Here is a 20,869-nt window from a genome sequence, read left to right as displayed (position 1 = left end):
CCTGATCAACTCTATGCGAAGGAGATGTGTCGCACTGCATGAGGCAAATGGTGGTCAAACCAGCTTATGACTGGTTTTCTGATCCACACCCCTACCTTTTTTTTAAGGTATCTGTGACCAATACAGATCGATATCTGTATTCCCATTCATGTGAAATCCATAGATTAGGGCCTAATGAATTTATTTCAATTGACTGCTTTCCTTAAATGAACTGTAACTCGGTAAAATCTTTGAACTTGCTGCATGTTGCATTCATATTTCGTTCAGTGTAGTATGGTCTACAGCTACAGATGCCCATCAATCTTGCAACCTTACGGTTAACTAGTCCAACGCTCTAACCACCTGCTTTACATTGCACTCCACGAGGTTACTCGAATGCAGTAAGAAGCTAAGGTAAGTTGCTAGCTAGCATTAAACTTATCTTATAAATAACAATAAATCAATCATAATCACTAGTTAACTACACATGGTTGATGATATTACTAGTTTATCTAGCCTGTCCTGCGTTGCATATAATCACGTAGGTACACGTTGCTCCAACCATAAACATCAATGCCTTTCTTAAAATCAATACACAAGTATATATTTTTAAACCTGCATATTTAGTTAATATTGCCTGCTAACATGAATTTCTTTTAACTAGGGAAAATGTGTCACTTCTCTTGCAAACAGAGTCAGGTTATATGCAGCAGTTTGGGCCGCCTGGCTCGTTGCGAACTGTGTGAATACTATTTCTTCCTAACAGAGACAGCCGACTTCGCCAAACGGGGATGATTTAACAAAAGCGCATTTGCGAAAAAAGCACAGTTGTTGCACGACTGTACCTAACCATAAACATCAATGCCTTTCTTAAAATCAATACACAGAAGTATATATTTTTAAACCTGCATATTTAGCTAAATGAAATCCAGGTTAGCAGGCAATATTAACCAGGTGAAATTGTGTCATTTTGCGTTCATTGCACGCAGTCAGGGTATATGCAACACTGGGTAATTTGTCAGAATTTTACGTAATTATGACATAACACTGAAGGTTGTGCAATGTAACAGGAATAACGTTTTGTTTTCGAGATGATAGTTTCCGGATTCGACCATATTAATGACCTAAGGCTCGTGTTTCTGTGTGTTATTATGTTATAATTAAGTCTATGATTTGATAGAGCAGTCTGACTGAGCGATGGTAGGCAGCAGCAGGCTCGTAAGCATTCATTCAAAATAGCACTTTTGTGCGTTTTGCCAGCAGCTCTTCGCAATGCTTCAAGCATTGGGCTGTTTATGACTTCAAGCCTATCAACTCCCAAGATTAGGCTGGTGTAACCCATGTGAAATGGCTAGCTAGTTAGCCGGGTACGCGCTAATAGCGTTTCAAACGTCACTTGCTCTGAGACTTGGAGTAGTTTTTTCCCTTCCTCTACATGGGTAACGCTACTTCGAGGGTGGCTGTTGTCGATGTGTTCCTGGTTCGAGCCCAGGTAGGAGCGAGGAGAGGGACGGAAGCTATACTGTTACATTGGCAATACTAAAGTGCCTATAAGAACATCCAATAGTCAAAGGTATATGAAATACAAATCGTATAGAGAAATGGTCCTATAATTCCTATAATAACTACAACCTAAAACATCTTACCTGGGAATATTGAAGACTCATGTTTAAAGGAACCACCAGCTTTCATATGTTCTCATGTTCTGAGCAAGGAACTTAAAGTTAGCTTTTTTACATGGCACATATTGCACTTTTACTTTCTTCTCCAACACTTTGTTTTTACATTATTTAAACCAAATTGAACATGTTTCATTATTTATTTGAGGCTAAATAGATTTTATTGATGTATTATATTAAGTTAAAATAAGTGTTCATTCAGTATTGTTGTAATTGTCATTATTACAAATAAATACATGTAAAAAAAATATATATAAGAAAAAATAATAATTTGTCCGATTAATCGGTATCGGCCTTTTTTGGTCCGCCAATAAATCGGTATCGGCGTTGAAAAATCATAAATCGTCAACCTCTAATGTACACAGTAGTAATGGTTTACATTTCAAGAGCTTAATACATTTTCTAAATGAATGTGTCAAAATGGTAAAAGGATGCCAATAGGGATAGGAGGACACTACCTGATCAGGGAATACTATGGTCACTAGTTATCAAATGTATTGGAAAAGTTACAGTACTCTACCACTAGAGGGAAGCAAGGTCAAAATGTACATGTTCAAGCCAAAACAGAAATCCTTATCAGAGTTAAAGCCTTTCAGACACCAAAGTTGTTCACATAACAGCGTTTAAATACAGTAATGTCTAACGCAGGGTTTTATGGAACTTTTTAAAAGGAAGTGCATTGAAGGTAGATGTATTTTCCTCACAGAAAATGACCTTGAGGCTACAACAAAGATTCAATACTTTAGAGAAAAAGCGCACACTCATGCTATGTTTCCTCTTCATTCAGCTTTACAGTAACCAAGGCGAGGTGAATAGTATAGTGGAAAAGTACAGATATCTCCTAGCCTGGTCCCAGATCTGTTTTACCTGTCTGGCCAACTCCTAATTACCATAGGAGTTGGCAAGACAGCACAAACAGATCTGGGGCCAGGCTAGATATCACCTACATCATCTCAACAATATAGAATTACAGGAAGTGTGGCATTGGAATGATTTAAGCTTTCCTAGAAACACATGTTAGTGTGCTTACTGAAAATGTGTAACAAGTCACAGGAACTATTTGCAACACAACTATTTGCGTGGTCAGAATACAAACATTTACTTTTATTTCTCACAATTTTCAGACTCAGCTCCTTTAGTGTCCACAACAAGAATGCATCATTCTGAACCCCTCTTGAAGTTAACAAAAACACTAGACAGAATTCATCTCTTACAAAAACATACTTTCACGATACATACAAAAGGGTATTAGTTATATAAGCCATCATGTAGTTTCCAGTACAAATAATGGTCTTTGACATTATCATAATAAAAGTCACACACACACACACACACACACACACACACCTGGTTGCGAGAAAACTCCATTGAACTAATGAACAGTCTGACCATGTTTATGTTCCACATAAGAATATCCTTAAAGGGACATTACACTCCAAATTCAAAGTTGTGAGGTGTTTTTCTACCTCAAAAGAAGTCTAATGTGAAGATGGATCCATGTCCAACACCATTGATTGTGTAGATACAGATATCGTCCCCAAATGAATGGAAAAGTCCAGATCACAACCCATAATTGTTCATTCATAAATGGATCAACCCATCATCTGTTTATTAATTAAGCTCCATGGTGCTCGTCTTGGTGCTGATCCGTTTATGAATGGAAAAGTTTAGCACCATCGGCACCATTTCCATTCATAAACATCTTGGGTTATCATATTTTCCATTCACTTGAGGTTGTGACATATCCTTGGATCTATGAAACCCATGGTGTGGGACGTAGACTTCTTTCAACATAAGACCACTTTTGAGGTTTGAAAACATCTGACAAACGTTCCTTTTAGAGTGTAGTGTCCCTTAGAGTACAGAAAATGGTAGTAATAAGCGACTGATTCCGGACAGTAAAAAATGGTCCCACATACACAGAGGTACAAAAAGCATTGCATAGGCATGACAACTACAGAGTATCAACAATATTGAAAGAACAGACTGTACTCAGAGCCTTTAGAAAATCTATATAAAACTAAAATGTACATGAGGTGCATGCTATTTTACATTTAGAAACTAGTAATTCAGCATTAAAAGTTTCCTCTTCAAAAAAAAATATTATTCTGTGTGCATAGGTATGCATATGCTAGTTTAGCAACTGTTTACTTATGCCAAGAAGTATACTGTTGTGTACTGTTTGAGTTCCCACCTACAGTAAATGTAGTGAGTAGTTGCTGGACAGGGTCATCAACATAACATCAAATCAGAAAATAGCATCCATATGATAAGATAACATTCTGGAAATTCCGATTATTGCATGGATTTGCTAATTTCCATAGTCTGATAAGCATGAAACAAATAGACTAGAGAGACAAAAGTCACTAACGTCTTCTTGCTTCACTAAACAAAATGGGGTCAAACCTTGGACACCACAACAACTTAATCCTCTGAATACTCCTAATGAAAACAGTGCTGGCAGTCAAGGAGCTGGTATTGCTGTATAGTTCAAGAGTGATGAGTGAGTGAGCAATGGGTGCCATTATCCCAGCTGCTCAGGGAAAGAGCACCTTGTGTCCTCTATTGAGCATAAAACAGCAAATGAAAAGAGCTGGACTACACTACTGCCTTCAGAGCCCAAACCCATTTCACCGTGGCTACAGGGCAAAGGCTTCCAACTATCAATGAGTCTCAGTCTCTTTCTCAATTATCCTGTATTGACAAGCAACACAGGGAGCAACGCACAAACACTGTCTGTGCAAAGCCATTAATTCAGTCGCCAAATAACACCTCTTTCAAAATTCCAAGGAGCAGCTGTCTAAGTAGCTGTACAGAATACAAAAACTTGAACATGAATAATAATACATTTAGCGCACCATGATGGCTGACTTGACTGAGGATGAAGATGGAACTTGAAATTAAATCATTTGGAGTATAAAAAAATATGGTCAGCTGCATACAAATGAGATTTGGAACAGGGCTCATTGTAAAGTAATCAAAAGGCATCTAAGACATTGAGCGAGTATTTTTCCCAATCATATTGATCCTTTGAACCGAGCTTCAATGACCTTGTAAGATTCAATGTCCTTGTAATCACAGTCTGAAATCAGAAGTGTGCTCTCTGTCCAGCAACAGTGTTGTTCCAATCAAATCCCAGTGCCCCACGTTTGGAACTGTGCTCTCTGCTCACTCCCTTGAGTGTCAGGTCTTAAAAAAACCAGGTAAGCATGACAAGTGCCATCAAGATAATTTAGCCACAGATGCATGACAAGGGGCCATCTGATTACATCTATTGTAGCACTGCACATCCAGTCCACCCATAGCGGGCCTCAGAGGATGCAGTACCCTGCTTTGATACCTAGAGGGCACCAAGTCTCAGAGCTGGGGCACTTTAACCTCATACATTGGTGGTGGAGTGAGCGGCTCAATACTTATCCCTCCCGGTGGCTGAGAGTTATCAGTGTTCTTCATATGGATCTTCTCTGATTTAATCCTCTGAATTTTAAGGGGAAGGAGATTGAGGCCCGTTCGCCTAGTGCGGTGGTAAGGCGCAGCAGCAGAGGCGGCAGGGTTAGCGGAAGTGGCTGTCATCTGGGTGACCTCTGACCCTTCGACCTCCACCTGCACACCGTCCACCAGGTCGTCGTAGGAGGGAAGCTGGGAGGAGCTGTGGTGCAGGTGGCTCTGGTGTATGGGGTACTGGCCGCTGCCCACTGCCTCCTCGTAGCTGGGCACGGTGTACCTCTGGGATCGCTCCTCGGCCCTGTCAACATTCATACACGGACATGAATAATTGCGCTTTCAGAATGGATTCTGTTTATCTTTTACATTATTGCTACTGTGTACTGTAGGCTATGCTGTGTGTACTATTAATTACAGTCCTGGTGGTTTTGCAACAGGTGTCCAAATAAATGTATGTTATGTGGAGTTTACGTCAGGGGGCTTTAAATGAAAAGTTACTAAAGAAAGCACTGTAGTAAGACTCAAAGCACTTAAACATGGGTAAGCAATCTTTTTAGCAAATGCCCAGTGTTGGTGCAGGCATCCGCTTCAGCCAAAGCAAAGTAATTCACATGATTGAACAAATCAACTAACTACTTGAATCAGCTGTACACGTGTTAGAGCTTTGGCTGGTGCAAAGTCTGCACACACACACACACACACACAAAGGGAAATTTCACCACTTTTCAACCACATATTCATCATCTCCAGCACCACCCCAAAATCAACATTTGTGAAACGGTGGGTTTCTATGTTTTGTAATAAACAAATATAGAAGATACAGTTGAAGTCGGAAGTTTACACACACCTTAGCCAACTACATTTAAACTCAGTTTTTCAAATTCCTGACATTTAACTAGGTAAAATTCAGTTAGTATCACCACTTTATTTGAAGAATGTGACATGTCAGAATAACAGTAGAGGGAATGATTCATTTCAGCTTTTATTTCTTTCATCACCTTCCCAGTGGGTCAGAAGTTTACATACACTCAATTAGTATTTGGTAGCATTGCCTTTAAAATGTTTAACTTGGGTCAAACATTTTGGATAGTCTTCCACAAGCTTCCCACAATAAGTTGGGTGAATTTTGGCCCATTCCTCCCAACAGAGCTGGTGTAACGGAGTCAGGTTTGTAGGCCTACTTGCTCGCACACGCCTTTTCAGTTTGGCCACAAAGTTTCTGTAGGATTGAGGTCAGGGCTTTGTGATGGCCACTCCAATACCTTGACTTTGTTGTCCTTAAGCCATTTTGATACAACTTTGGAAGTATGCTAGGGGTCATTGTCGATTTGGAAAACCCATTTGCAACCAACCTTTAACTTCCTGACTGATTTCTTGAGATGTTGCTTCAATATATCCACATAATTTTACTTCCTCATGATGCCATCTATTTTGTGAAGTGCACTAGATCCTCCTGCAACAAAGCACCCCCACAACATGATGCTGCCACCCACATGCTTCAAGGTTGGGATGGTGTTCTTCGGCTTGCAAGCATCCCCCTTTTCCCTCGAAACATAACGATGGTCATTATGGCCAAACAGTTCCATTTTTGTTTCATCAGACCAGAAGACATTTCTCCAAAAATTATAATCTTTGTCCCCATGTGCAGTTGCAAACCGTAGTCTGGCTTTTTTTATGGCGGTATTGGAGCAGTGGCTTATTCTTCTTTGCTAAGCGACCTTTCAGGTTATGTCGATATAGGACTCAATTTACTGTGGATATTGATACTTTTGTACTTGTTTCCACCAGCATCTTCACAAGGTCCTTTGCTGTTTTTCTGGGATTGATTTGCACTTTTCGCACCAAAGTACGTTCATCTCTAGGAGACTGAACGCATCTCCTTTCTGAGCGGTACAGTGAGGGAAAAAAGTATTTGATCCCCTGCTGATTTTGTACGTTTGCCCACTGACAAAGAAATGATCAGTCTATAATTTTAATGGTAGGTTTATTTGAACAGTGAGAGACAGAATAACAACAAAAAAATTCAGAAAAACGCATGTCAAAAATGTTATACAATTATTTGCATTTTAATGAGGGAAATAAGTATTTGACCCCTCGGCAAAATATGACCTGGTACTTGGTGTCAAAACCCTTGTTGGCAATCACAGAGGTCAGACATTTCTTGTAGTTGACCACCAGGTTTGCACACATCTCAGGAGGGATTTTGTCCCACTCCTCTTTGCAGATCTTCTCCAAGTCATTAAGGTTTTGAGGCTGACGTTTGGCAACTCGAACCTTCAGCTCCCTCCACAGATTTTCTATGGGATTAAGGTCTGGAGACTGGCTAGGCCACTCCAGGACCTTAATGTACTTCTTCTTGAGCCACTCCTTTGTTGCCTTGACCGTGTGTTTTGGGTGATTGTCATGCTGGAATACCCATCCACGACCCATTTTCAATGCCCTGGCTGAGGGAAGGAGGTTCTCACCCAAGATTTGACGGTACATGGCCCCGTCCATCGTCCCTTTGATGTGGTGAAGTTGTCCTGTCCCCTTAGCAGAAAAACACACCCAAAGCATAATGTTTCCTCCTCCATGTTTGACGGTGGAGATGGTGTTCTTGGGGTCATAGGCAGCATTCCTCCTCCTCCAAACACAGCGAGTTGAGTTGATGCCAAAGAGCTCCCTTTTGGTCTCATCTGACCACAACACTTTCACCCAGTTGTCCTCTGAATCATTCAGATGTTCATTGGCAAACTTCAGACGGGCATGTATATGTGCTTTCTTGAGCAGGGGGCCCTTGCGGGCGCCTCAGGATTTCAGTCCTTCACGGCGTAGTGTGTTACCAATTGTTTTCTTGGTTATTATAGTACCAGCTGCCTTGAGATCATTGACAAGATCCTCACGTGTAGTTCTGGGCTGATTCCTCACTGTTCTCATTATCATTGCAACTCCACGAGGTGAGATCTTGCATGGAGCCCCAGGCCGAGGGAGATTGACAGTTCTTTTGTGTTTCTTCCATTTGCGAATAATCGCACCAACTGTTGTCACCTTCTCACCAAGCTGCTTGGCGATGGTCTTGTAGCCCATTCCAGCATTGTGTAGGTCTACAATCTTGTCCCTGACATCCTTGGAGAGCTCTTTGGTCTTGGCCATGGTGGAGAGTTTGAAATCTGATTTATTGATTGCTTCTGTGGACAGGTGTCTTTTATACAGGTAACAAGCTGAGATTAGGAGCACTCCCTTTAAGAGTGTGCTCCTAATCTCAGCTCGTTACCTGTATAAAAGACACCTGGGAGCCAGAAATCTTTCTGATTGAGAGGGGGTCAAATACTTATTTAGCTCATTAAAATGCAAATCAATTTATAAAATGTTTGACATGCATTTTTCGGGATTTGTTTGTTGTTATTCTGCCTCTCACTGTTGAAATAAACCTACCATTAAAATTATAGACTGATCATTTCTCTGTCAGTGGGCAAACGTACAAAATCAGCAGGGGATCAAATACTTTTTTCCCTCACTGTATGACGGCTGTGTGGTCCCATGGTGTTTATACCTACGTACTATTGTTTGTACAGATGAACATGGTACCTTCAGGCATTTGGAAATTGCTCCCAAGGATGAACCAGACTTGTGGATGTCTACAATACATACAGTGCATGTAAACTTCTGACTTCAACTGTAAGCGTTTTCCGATGACAATATACGGAAACACTGACATCATGTGATGTTAAACATCTAGGAGCAGGCAAAGGTTAGTAAAGTAGTAAAGGGATTGCCCATCCCTGCAAACAAACCTGCTGAGGTCAGTAATTATTTCAGTTATTATTCAGTAACTATAGTACTCACATCTCTCCATCCTCCTCACTGGCAGCTACGTTGTCTGCCCCCAGAGTCTGGGCCTCTTGAAGCGCTTGCTGTTCCCGCTGCTTGTTCCTCATCCCCAGGCACAGGGACAGCATGAGCATGGCCACCCCAGCCCCGACCAGCACAAAGGCCACCAACGAAGCCCTGCCCCTGTTGTCTGGTTTGGGGTTCCCTCCTCCGGTGCCACCACTGTTGTTCCCGGCCGTGTCAGAGGGCACCACACTCCACACAATCATGACGATGCCCAGGGCCACCAGCCCCACCCCCAGGGCACACAAGGCATACTGGGAACCCGAGTTTCCAGGACTGTTGTTGTGGTTTCTGGCTACAGGGGGGTTCGGGGGCACCCCACTTGTGCCTGTACCGCGCATTTTCCCCAAAATGTAGGCCCTCCTGGTGTTCAGTCAAAGACTGAGGAGAAAGACAGTCGATTAGGGCACAGACAGAACACTGATACAGTAGAGAGGTTAATCTGTGGAGTTAACAATAGCCTTCCAATACATATCCAATATAACATGAATAATTGGGAAAACTGATTGCACTCAAACTATGATACAATTTAGATAAATAGAGAATCATTGTTCCAATAACTTCAATATAGGCCAATTAACTTCTATGGGCTACGTGGGACGCTAGCGTCCAACCTGCGGGACACAGCCAGTGAAATATCAGGGCGGCAAATTCAAAAACAACAAAATGTCATAATTCAACTTTCTCAAACATACACTTCTCCTTGATGTAACCACATTGTCCGATTTCAAACAAGCTTTACAGCGAAAGCAAAACATTAGATTATATTAGGAGAGTACATAGACAAAAATAATCACACAGCCATTTTCCAAGCAAGGACGTGTCAATAAAACCCAAAACACAGCTAAATGAAGCACTAACCTTTGACAATCTTCATCAGATGACACTCCTAGGACATTATGTTACACAATACATGTATGTTTTGTTTGATAAAGTTGATATTTATATCCAAAAACAGCATTTTACATTGGCACGTGATGTTCAGAAAATGTATTCCCACCAAAACTCCTGGTGAATGTGCACATCAATTTACAAAAATACTCATCATAAACGTTGACAAAATATATAACAATTATTTAAAGAATTATAGATAGACTACTCCTGGATGCAACCGCTTTGTCAGATTTTAAAATAGCTTTACGGAGAAAGCACATTTTTCAATATTCTGAGTACATAGCTCAGCCATCACAGAGAGCTATACAGACACCCGCCAAGTTCGGGGCAACCTAAACTCAGAATTAGTATTAGAAATATTCTCTTACCTTTGCTGATCTTCGTCAGAATGCACTCCCAGGACTGCTACTTCCACAAGAAATGTTGTTTTTGTTCCAAATAATCCATATTTATGTACAAATACCTCTGTTTTGTTCGTGCGTACAGATCACTTATCCAAAGGCATAACGCGCGAGTGCGGAACCAGAGACGAAAAGTCAAAATGTTCCATTACTGTACTTAGAAGCATGTCAAACGCTGTTTAAAATCAATCTTTATGGCATTTTTAACGTAAAATTGCGATAATTTTACAACCGGACAATAGCATATTCATTCAAGAAGAAAAAGAAGGAACGGCGCGTTCGCGTGTCCGCGCATATCCAATCCCTTTGTTGCCAGGCAGACCACTCAGTAACTGAGCTCCTATTATCTGCCCAGTAACAGGAGAATGCTCAAACCACTTTCTGAAGGCTTTTGACAGCCAATGGAAGCCTTAGGAAGTGCAACGTAACCCCACAGATACTGTAGTTTCGAAAGGGACTAGAAAGAAGAACTACAATTCTCAGATCCTCCACTTCCTGGTTGACTTTTTCTCAGGTTTTTGCCTGCCATATGAGTTCTGTTATACTCACAGACACCATTCAAACAGTTTTAGAAACTTCAGAGTGTTTTCTATCCAAATCTACTAATAATATGCATATTCTAGTTTCTGGGCCAGAGTAGTAACCTGTTTAAATTGGGTACATTTTTCATCCGGCCGTGAAAATACTGTCCCCTAGCCCAGACAGGTTAAAAACATGGAAATATACACACTACCCTAAGGGATGGGGCTGGAGAAATATAACCACTGTCAAATCCATAGACAAAGCTACAGATGCAAGGACTCACCATCCGTGAGATAAAAATGATAATTTTAGGAGTTAGCTAATCTTAACCCTTTAACCTAACATGCTAAGTAGTTGCAAAGTAGGTAAAAAGTAGTAAGTAGTTGCAAAGTTGCTATTGACTTAAAATGCTAAAGTTCTCTGTGATGAGATTTGAACACAACGTTTGGGTTGCTAGACGTTCGAGTTATACGCCGACCCATCCACCCCGACTAACCACCTACTTTCATTTTTTTGCTTAAGACACCTTCTGTCTTACATAACCATACCATACTAATTTGTGTGTGATTTACATTTACCATGTTACGGCTAATCTATAAAACCAGGCTGGGCAAAGAGGGTAATCTGTAAGGCTGAAGTTACACAAAGCAACATTCAAAACAATTTTGGTTGCAGTTGTTAGTGACATCTCTAGTGACAACTTCGCTGTTACATGAAGCAACTCAAACGTAATTAAAATAGCATGCAACAGCCAATCAAGCGCGACCGATCCAGGAGAAGTTGGTGGTGGGAGCCCCGGGGAGAGTTCTCTTTTCTTTGGGAAGGGCAGGGCCCCCCGAAAGAGGAATGGGTTCGCCCCGAGAGAGGGCGTTGCTTTCCGGCGGTGTCCGGTGAACTCTTGCTGGCCCTTGAAAATCCAGGGGAGAGGGTGTAAATCTCGCGCCGGGCCGATCTATTAGTTAGGCGGGCAATAAAAGACATTACAAGAAAGGGAACAAATATATAACCGTAAAAAAAAACAGTTGCCGGACGGAGGGCCACCAAACAAATGCAGATTGGAAGGCCGTCAAGTGAACTAGACGAATGAAGTGCGGGTAAACGCCGCGAGTATCTACGACTCTCTGAAGACGGGGTATACGTCTCCCTTTCCTCTGTGTGGGGTTCTGGGCTGGGAGGGTGGCTTCGGCCTTCACCCGAGCTCAGCTCCCCAAGTCGCCTGGGTTGCACGCGACTGGCTCAAACCCCCCTTTCCCTGTTAGGCACGGCCGCATGGCGTCGGCCACGTCCGAAGGGAATCGGGGGTTGCCGGTGAACCGGATCTTCCCACCTCGGCCTCCAGCATCAAGCGCTTTGGTCTTGCCCAAGACCCTTGTGTGGCTCCGGGTACCAAGTCAACCGCTCTGTGCCCCAGTGAAGGCGGGGGTTCAATGTCTCCCCTCATCGTCGCCGATGAAGCACCAGTATGCTCTCGTTTCAACCTGAAACCTTTTTGTGAACTATGGCCTTTCGCTCTGGAGAAGGGGGGAAAAGGAGGGCAACCTCCCCAAGCCCACCAAGCCACTAGCCTCAGCGAGGCTCTGGGCCAGGAGGGTGACTTTGGTCCTCGCCCGAGCTCAGTTCCCTACATCGCCACGTTGCCTGGGTTGCACCCGACCAGCTCATCTAAACTCACCCCATGTCATCTGTCTGCTGTGTAGGCCGTCATTGTATATAAGAATCTGTTCTTAACTGACTTGCCTAGTTAAATAAAATAAAAAATTACATTGTGGTTTCACAAATTATTTATTTACCCAACCATTTGTGTATTGTAACAGCATGGTTATTTAGTACAATTTAGCTAGCTAGCTGGCACAGGTCATGGTGGACAATTTCAGTTGAAACTGGTCAAGGAAAGGTTCACTTCAAAAATGACATTTACTGACTTCCAAAACATGTACATAAACCATGACTAGCCATGATGTTAATAATTTGTATACATCTCCTGTTGTGCTATTCCGGTATGCTGGCCTTCTAGGCAGAGTTTAAAAAAAAGAGCCATATTTCAGTCTGGCCAATAAAAAGAAAAGATTAAGATGAGCAAAAGAACACAGACACTGGACAGAGGAGCTTTGCCTAGAAGGCCAGCATCCCGGATTCACCCCTTCACTGTTCACGTTGAGACTGGTGTTTTGCGGGTACTATTTAATGAAGCTGCCAGTTGAGGACTTTTGAGGCATCTGTTTCTCAAACTAGACACTCTAAATGCACTTGTTCTCTTGCTCAGTAGTGCACCGGGGCCTCTTACTCCTCTTTATATTCTGGTTAGAGCCAGTTTGCGCTGTTCTGTGAAGGGAGTAGTACACAGCGTTGTACGATATCTTCAGTGTCTTGGCAATTTCTCACATGGAATAGCCATCATTTCTCAGAACAAGAATAGACTGATGAGTTTCAGAAGAAAGTTCTTTGTTTCTGGCCATTTTAAGCCTGTAATCGAACCCACAAATGCTGATGCTCCAGATACTCAACTAGTCTAAAGAAGGCCAGTTTTATTGCTTCTTTAATCAGAACAACAGTTTACAGCTGTGCTAACATAATTGAAAAAGGGTTTTCTAATGATCACTTAGCCTTTTAAAATGATACACTTGGATTAGCTAACACAACGTGCCATTGGAACACAGGAGTGATGGTTGCTGATAATGGGCCTCTGTACACCTATGTAGATATTCCATAAAAAAATCAGCTGTTTCCAGCTACAATAGTCATTTACAACATGAACAAGTCTACACTGTATTTCTGATCAATTTGATGTTATTTTAAATAGACAAAAAAAATGACATTTTCTTTCAAAAACAAGGACATTTCTAAGTGACCCCAAACTTTTGAACGGTAGTGTATGTAAATTTGATATTTAAGTTTTTTATTTTTAATAAATTAGCAAAAAATTCTAAACCAGTTTATGCTTGGTCATTATGGGGTATTGCGTGGAGATTAATGAGAGAAAAACACAATTGAATCAGGTTTAGAATAAGAAAAAGTCAAAGGGTCAGAATTAGATTACTTACCAAGCAAAGTCAGCCTCTGAATGTCAAAGAAACGAAACAATGATATCCCCATATCCATCGGAATCACGTCTTTCCTGGGTATTTTACAGCTTGTTTCTAACATAAAGCATCGTGGACCAAAGCGCTGTAATAGACCTTCATACAATTGGGTCCATTTTATTTTCTTCAAAATCTTAAGCTAACAATAGGTAGGACTGTGCTTTTTCTATTTCCTTAAAATGTAGCACCCTATAGCCTAATTTCATCTGTCAACCAAGTAGGCCTACCTCTTATTTCTTAAATAGGAAGAAATAGGCTCAAACACAAAGCCCTCTTGTTGTTAGTAAAATTAAGACTGAAGACTTTCAGCACCATGAGCTGTCCATATCCGACTGATTGTGCCGCGGCATCTGCTTCAAGTTTCAGCACCATGATGTAAGCTATTCGTATCTGGCTTATTGTAAGGTCAATAACTCAAATACATAATGGGCCAGAAACACATTGTTATTAATAAAATCAATTATAGTAGTAGCAAGCTATCAAAGTTTTTCTCTGGTCCTCCTTATCTTCAAGGTCTCCTTCTCAAACTGTTCAGAACATAGGCTATAGGCAAGTCCGCACGCGCGATATTATTTATTTTTTGGACTAGGCCTAATCAAAAAAAAAAAAATGTAGGGAAGAAACCTTTGACTCTTCTCCTGACCTGCCATCCTAGACCTACACAGCGCAGCACTGGTTAAGCAGCACACAAAAACGTTTTGCTCAGCATGAGCAGAGCAGGGCTCAGGGTTGAAATATCCATTGCAGTTGTAATGCAGCCTAGTTTTATTTACACCATCCCAGTAGCTATTTTAGAAATATAACTTTGCACTGTGCTACTCCAAGCATACACTTCGTAGCCTTTAGGCTATGGATAATTTGATTGAGACCACACTAAATAGCCTATAGGCACAATTGATATTGCGTGTACAGTGGAGAATCAGAGATGAGGGGTGGGATCGGGCACACAGCGATATATAGCCTAATAAGTAACTAATTCTAAAACACTAAGAAATATTTACATTTCATCAATTACAAATTACACGACCCTCCCCTGGACTAGATTAAAAAAAAATACTAAACCTCCCCTTGATTGAAATTGAAAAAGCATGACCCTCCCCCATTTTCCTCCAGGTAACCATTCTGTAATTGTCAATGGCATGCTCCTTAAGAGTACATCTTGGGCTAAGTAAGGCTGTATATTGCAATTTAAGTATACCCCCAATGCAATTATGAAGTCCAATACATCCACAGTGCGATTTGCGATGTTTTACTTTGTGTCAAATATTTTGTTGAATTTATATAACGTTCCAACTTTGTTTAGCATTATCTAGTCCAATTGTGGCATCTTCCATTTGTATCCGTTTTCGCAGTTTCAATGGGGAACATTTATTTTGAAAGCAGCCCGCAGTCTACTATTGTTGCTCACAACACACACGTCTTTGTCCCAGTAGCCCAGTATAAAATCTTACCCGCTCGGAACACAGGGGTGTGTTCGGAAAAACAAAGAAATTAACCCATATTACTCTTGTTCTAATAGACTATAGTTTCGGCTATGTATGAATGTCAAAGTTACTAAACTGATAAAAACCAAAGAGGTTTGTAATAATAACGAAATGGGGTGGTAGTCTACATGGCCTTACCTTACATAGCTGACAGACAAAGATTCGCGCAATGTGATGTTTTCATTTGTAGCCATCCATTCCAAATAGGTCCTTTGTAGTTGATCACCCCCGATCAAATCAATTATGTATGTTAGCTATGTCTTGGAAATCCACTATTCTCACCTATTTTCAAACCAGGAACTTTCTCCGACGGAAGGGCTAAAGAAAAAGTAACAACATATAAGAATATTTATGCTTGATCCGAAAATGTGGACGGAAGCTTCGTATGGAGGGTGTGACGCAATTGCGGAGCCTGGATTCATGCAGAGGGAAAATCAAGCGCTGTACCGCATGGCCATGTGCCGGGTATGTACACTAGCAAGCGGTAAATTGCCGCGTTGCGCTTAGGCAGCCCATTGTGACTCGCTTGTGGGCGTGCTGGCAGTACATGGCAACAAGTTCGAGGGTGCGTCAAGAATTCAGCATAGCAAGTTTGTAAGAATGTCTGGTTATTAAATGTGTAAATAGTTCAATAGTAATACGCTCTAAAACACTCTGGTGACAAACTTTGCTGCCCTGTTTCCAATTGTCCACATGGCTGGGAGAACCTATTCAAGTAAGTAAATACATTTTGAAAATGTAAAAAAAAAAAACGATGTATTATTAGCTAACTAGCTACAGTGCAGGCTAACTCAAATGACCTGCTAAATCTAATTGGGCAGCTAGCTTTCTAGCCAACTTTACATACTGTATAGATAACGTTAGTTAGCTAAGTTAATTAAATATCACCCAGGTACCTAACTTCATATTAGCTAGCTATCTTGATGTATTTATCACTGTATAAAACAAACTCCAAATGCATTTGTAGGTAGCTAGCTAACAGCCATGGAGGAGGGTGAAAGGATAGCAGCACCAACTGTCAAAGTGAGTAGGCTATTCTGGATAGGGCAGGTACTTGTGTGTAGTTCTAGTCCCTAGAAGACAGGACAGAGATAATAGTAACATAATATTCATTGCAGTGGAATTTTAGTGCTGTGGAATTTCAGATAAAGAGAGCTATGAAAGCCTGTCCCAATGAAGAGCAGTGGTTCTCAATCCTGGTCCTAGGGACTCAAAGGTGCACCTTTTTGTTTTTGCCTTAGCACTGCATAGCTGATTCAAATGATCAACTCATCATCAAGCATCAAGTGGTATTTCTGTATTAATTTGTGATGCTATCCTTGAAATGATCCTGTTATTGTCACATGCACGTGTTTTTGCACATGCATCTATCAATCTGATGTTATCATGAATTGTTATAAGGGATATTATACTTTAGTAATCCACAATTACATGGTGATGTAAAAGTCTAATAATGACTAATAATGACTATTTTCCATATTACCCCAGATACCATGTAACTGTAGATTCTACTTCTTAGCAGAGGGTGCTGTTTAAGTAAGGGTGTGACGTCTGTACAAAACCAAAACAGGCTATTATAAGTCACCCATATTGAACAAATTTAGAACAATTAGAAACCCTATAACCCACACACTCATGTATTAACCTGATTGATGGATTGTGTTGTGCAGTAAGCAGGCTCTGGTGTATAACTGTGGCTCCTTCAAAGAATAGGCAAGAGGGCCAACCATGGAGAATAGTAAGACACTTCATTATTTCTATAACTATGCTAAATTGTTTGTCCTCGTGTGTCCGTTCATGTTTTTCAGCATAAAGTACTCTGCAGCTACTTAGTGTGGACACCAGGTGAGGCCACACACACAGATTTAACTACCTTATTTTCTCAATAAGTCTCTCTCCTTCACTTCCTCCCTCTCTCTTCTCCCTAAATCCTCTAGGTTATATCAGATGTGTCGGTAAACCCCTCCTGCATCGGAACTGGCTACATAGAGGGCACAGCATGATCAGAGGTGAGAGGTCACTTGGTCAGGTCAACAGGAAGTATTATTAAAAGGATGCTTTACATTGAAATACAGATGGAGATGTAGTAGTCCCAGAGTTAATGATCCAAGGTCAGTTTTGCATTTCACCTCCTGATTATGACTGAGTGTTAGAATAAAAAACAAACAAGGCTTAAGCATGCTCTCTCGTCTGCAGAAATGTTTTGATGTGAAAGAGGATGCCAACCCCCAGTCCCGTCATCGCCACCTCACCCGCTCTTAAGATAACCTTCGGGCCGACTGGGAGTCCGAGGCTGGTTAGGAGACACCACTAGAGACACTTATGTAATTGTGATGAACTGAGAGAATATTAGGGTAGCACTGTGATTCATTAATCATAGGAGCAGGGAAGGCAGCATATGTCCTTACCTCTTTCCCTTTGTCTTTTACACCTCTCTTGCCACCTTTCTTCCTCTGTTTTCATAATACACAACAGATATGCATTGAAGTACAGATTGAACTTGTATTTATAATATTTATAATGCATGTATTTATAACACTTGGATAATTAACTTCTTTCAATAAAGCATTTCACATTCTCTACTGGTTGAAATTAAGTCTCTCATTTGATGAAATACTACACTTGTCCTGTGTTTATCAGATCAATGCAGATGAAGGAAATTAGATATTGAGATGAACCGGTTTGAGTATTTACATGATGCATAGGAAGTGTAGTGTACTGTTTTTTTTTAAATTCTACTTCTGTATATAAATTATATTATAATTGATATTATAATTATAAATCAGCTTTTAACTAGTTAAATCATGTTTGTAGCCTATTGCATAGTTACAATGTGTAACCATAGATGCCCCAGGACCAAGATTGGTAAACACTGTTGAAGTGTATAATACATACATGCAGACATAGCATCATTGAAAGACTTGAATTTGATAAAACTGGAATTGGAAATTAATGAAAAATTCTCAGACATTCATACCTGAACTGCACCATTATTTGCCAAGGTAGAGTACAGGATCAGTGAATATATTAAATGTACAGGCTACAATGTGGGGGATCTCATGCATGGTAATAACTACATGTATGTACGACTTGCATCCTTGGCACAAAGTTATATCAAATTTTATTGGTCACATACACATGTTTAGCAGATGTTAATGCGAGTGTAGTGAAATGCTTGTGCTTCTAGTTCCGACAATGCAGTAATATCTAACAAGTAATCTAACAAATTCACAACTACTACCTTATACACACAAATGTGAAGGGATGAATAAGAATATGTACATATGGATGAGCGATGGCCGTGCGGCATAGGCAAGATGCAGTAGATGGTATAGAATACAGTATATACATATGAGATGAGTAATGTAGGATATGTAAACATTTAAGTGGGGTTATTTAAAGTGACTAGTGATACCATTATTAAGTCAATTTATTAAAGTGGCCAGAGATTTGAGTATGTATATTGGCAGCAGCCTCTCTATGTTAGTGATGGCTGTTTAACAGTCTGATGGCCTTGAGATAGATGCTGTTTTTCAGTCTCAGCTTTCATGCACCTGTACTGACCTCTTCTTCTGGATGATAGCGGGGTGAACAGGCAGTGGCTCAGATGGTTGTTGTCCTTGATGATCTTTATGGCCTTCCTGTGACATCGGGTGTTGTATGTGTCCTGGAGGGCAGGTAGTTTGCCCCCGGTGATGCGTTGTGCAGACCGCACTACCCTCTGGAGAGCCTTGCGGTTGAGGGCGGTGCAGTTGCCGTACCAGGTGGTGATACAGCCCGACAGGATGCTCTCGATTGTGCATCTGTAAAAGTTTGTGTTTTAGGTGACAAGCCAAATTTCTTCAGCCTCCTCAGCTGTAGTCAATGAACAGCATTCTTACATAGGTATTCCTCTTGTCCAGATGGGATAGGGCAGTGTGCAGTGAGATGGCGATTGCATTGTCAGTGGACCTCAGGGGGGTAAGCAAATTGGAGTGGGTCTAGGGTGTCAGGTAGGGTGGAGGTGATATGATCCTTGACTAGTCTCTCAAAGCACTTCATGATGACAAAAGTGAGTGAAATGGGGTGATAGTCATTTAGTTCAGTTACCTTAGTTCAGTTACCAGCAGACTGGGATAGGGATTGATTGAATATGTCCGTAAACACACCAGCCAGCTGGTCTGCGCATGCTCTGAGGACGCGGCTAGGGATGCCGTCTGGGCCGGCAGCCTTGCAAGGGTTAACATGTTTAAATGTTTTACTCACGCTGGTCACGGAGAGGGAGAGCCCACAGGCTTTGGTAGCGGGCCGTGTCAGTGACACTGTATTGTCCTCAAAGCAAGCAAAGAAGTTGTTTAATTTGTCTGGGAGCAAGACGTCGATGTCCGCGACGGGGCTGGTTTTCTTTTTGTAATCTGTGATTGACTGAAAACTGTCACGTCCTGACCAGCAGAGGGAGGTATGGTATCAGTTTTGGGTCAGGATGTGGCAGGTTTTTTGTATGTTAAGGGGTTTGTGTCGGTGATTAGACTCCCAATTGAAGGCAGGTGTGTTGAGTTGCCTTTGATTGGGAGTCTTATATAGTGGTGTGTGTTTTTCTTTGGGGTTGTGGGTAGTTGTTTGTGATCACTGCTTGTTTAGCCTGTCACACTGTTGCCGTCGTGAGTATTGTTTTGTTTGGTTTTCCAGTGGATACTTTACTTGTTTTTTCATCAATAAACATGAGTATCCACATTTTCGCTGGTAGCGCCTGGCGCGAAATACGAAAAACCTTAAAAATGCTATAATTTCAATTTCTCAAACATATGACTATTTTACACCATTTGAAAGATAAGACTCTCCTTTATCTAACCACATTGTCCGATTTCAAAAAGGCATTACAGCTAAAGCAAAACATTAGATTATGTCAGGAGAGTACCCTGACAGAAATAATCACACACCCATTTTTCAAGCTAGCATATAATGTCACAAAAACCAAAACCACAGCTAAATGCAGCACTAACCTTTGATGATCTTCATCAGATGACACTCCTAGGACATTATGTTATACAATACATGCATGTTTTGTTCAATCAAGTTCATATTTATATCAAAAAACAGCTTTTTTATTAGCATGTTTTGTTCAGAACTAGCATACCCACCGCAAACTTCCGGTGAATTTACTAAATTACTCACGATAAACGTTGACAAAAAACATAACAATTATTTTAAGAATTATAGATACAGAACTCCTTTATGCAATCACGGTGTCAGATTTTAAAATAGCTTTTCGGCGAAAGCACATTTCGCAATATTCTGAGTACATAGCCCGGCCATCACGGCTAGCTAATTTGACACCCACCAAGTTTGGCCCTCACCAAACTCAGATTTACTATAAGAAAAATTGGATTACCTTTGCTGTTCTTCGTCAGAATGCACTCCCAGGACTTCTACTTCAACAACAAATGTTGTTTTGGTTCCAAATAATCTATAGTTATATCCAAATAGCTCCGTTTTGTTCGTGCGTTCAAGTCACTATCCGAAGGGTGACGCTC

At 41.0% G+C, this 20,869-nt stretch overlaps 1 protein-coding gene and 1 long non-coding RNA gene across 3 annotated transcripts; one reads left to right on the top strand and one right to left on the bottom strand.

Annotated features, from left to right (window-relative positions):
- Window positions 1–2,732: 2,732 nt before the first annotated feature.
- Window positions 2,733–15,805, bottom strand: LOC106567391 (transmembrane protein 51). The gene is made up of 3 exons (XM_014136574.2): window positions 15,495–15,805; window positions 8,928–9,356; window positions 2,733–5,403 (listed from the first exon to the last, which is right to left on the bottom strand). The coding sequence occupies exons 2-3, from the start codon at window positions 9,314–9,316 to the stop codon at window positions 5,016–5,018; spliced, it is 777 nt and encodes a 258-aa protein (XP_013992049.1). The 5' UTR covers window positions 9,317–9,356; window positions 15,495–15,805; the 3' UTR covers window positions 2,733–5,015.
- Window positions 15,806–15,841: 36 nt separating this feature from the next.
- LOC106567392 (uncharacterized) lies at window positions 15,842–17,636 on the top strand. 2 transcript variants are annotated; one of them, XR_001320056.2, is made up of 4 exons: window positions 15,842–16,071; window positions 17,027–17,201; window positions 17,294–17,365; window positions 17,553–17,600. It is a non-coding gene; the product is annotated as an uncharacterized lncRNA (long non-coding RNA). The 2 variants fall into 2 exon arrangements; XR_006758588.1 differs by having other exon boundaries at window positions 15,851–16,071; window positions 17,165–17,201; window positions 17,553–17,636.
- The last annotated feature ends 3,233 nt before the right edge of the window (window positions 17,637–20,869 follow it).

Source organism: Salmo salar, chromosome ssa13 (assembly GCF_905237065.1).
Source record: "Salmo salar chromosome ssa13, Ssal_v3.1, whole genome shotgun sequence".
Lineage (NCBI taxonomy): Eukaryota > Metazoa > Chordata > Actinopteri > Salmoniformes > Salmonidae > Salmo > Salmo salar.
Note: the sequence above shows the minus strand (reverse complement) of the source record. Positions and strands in the feature narration are given on the sequence as shown.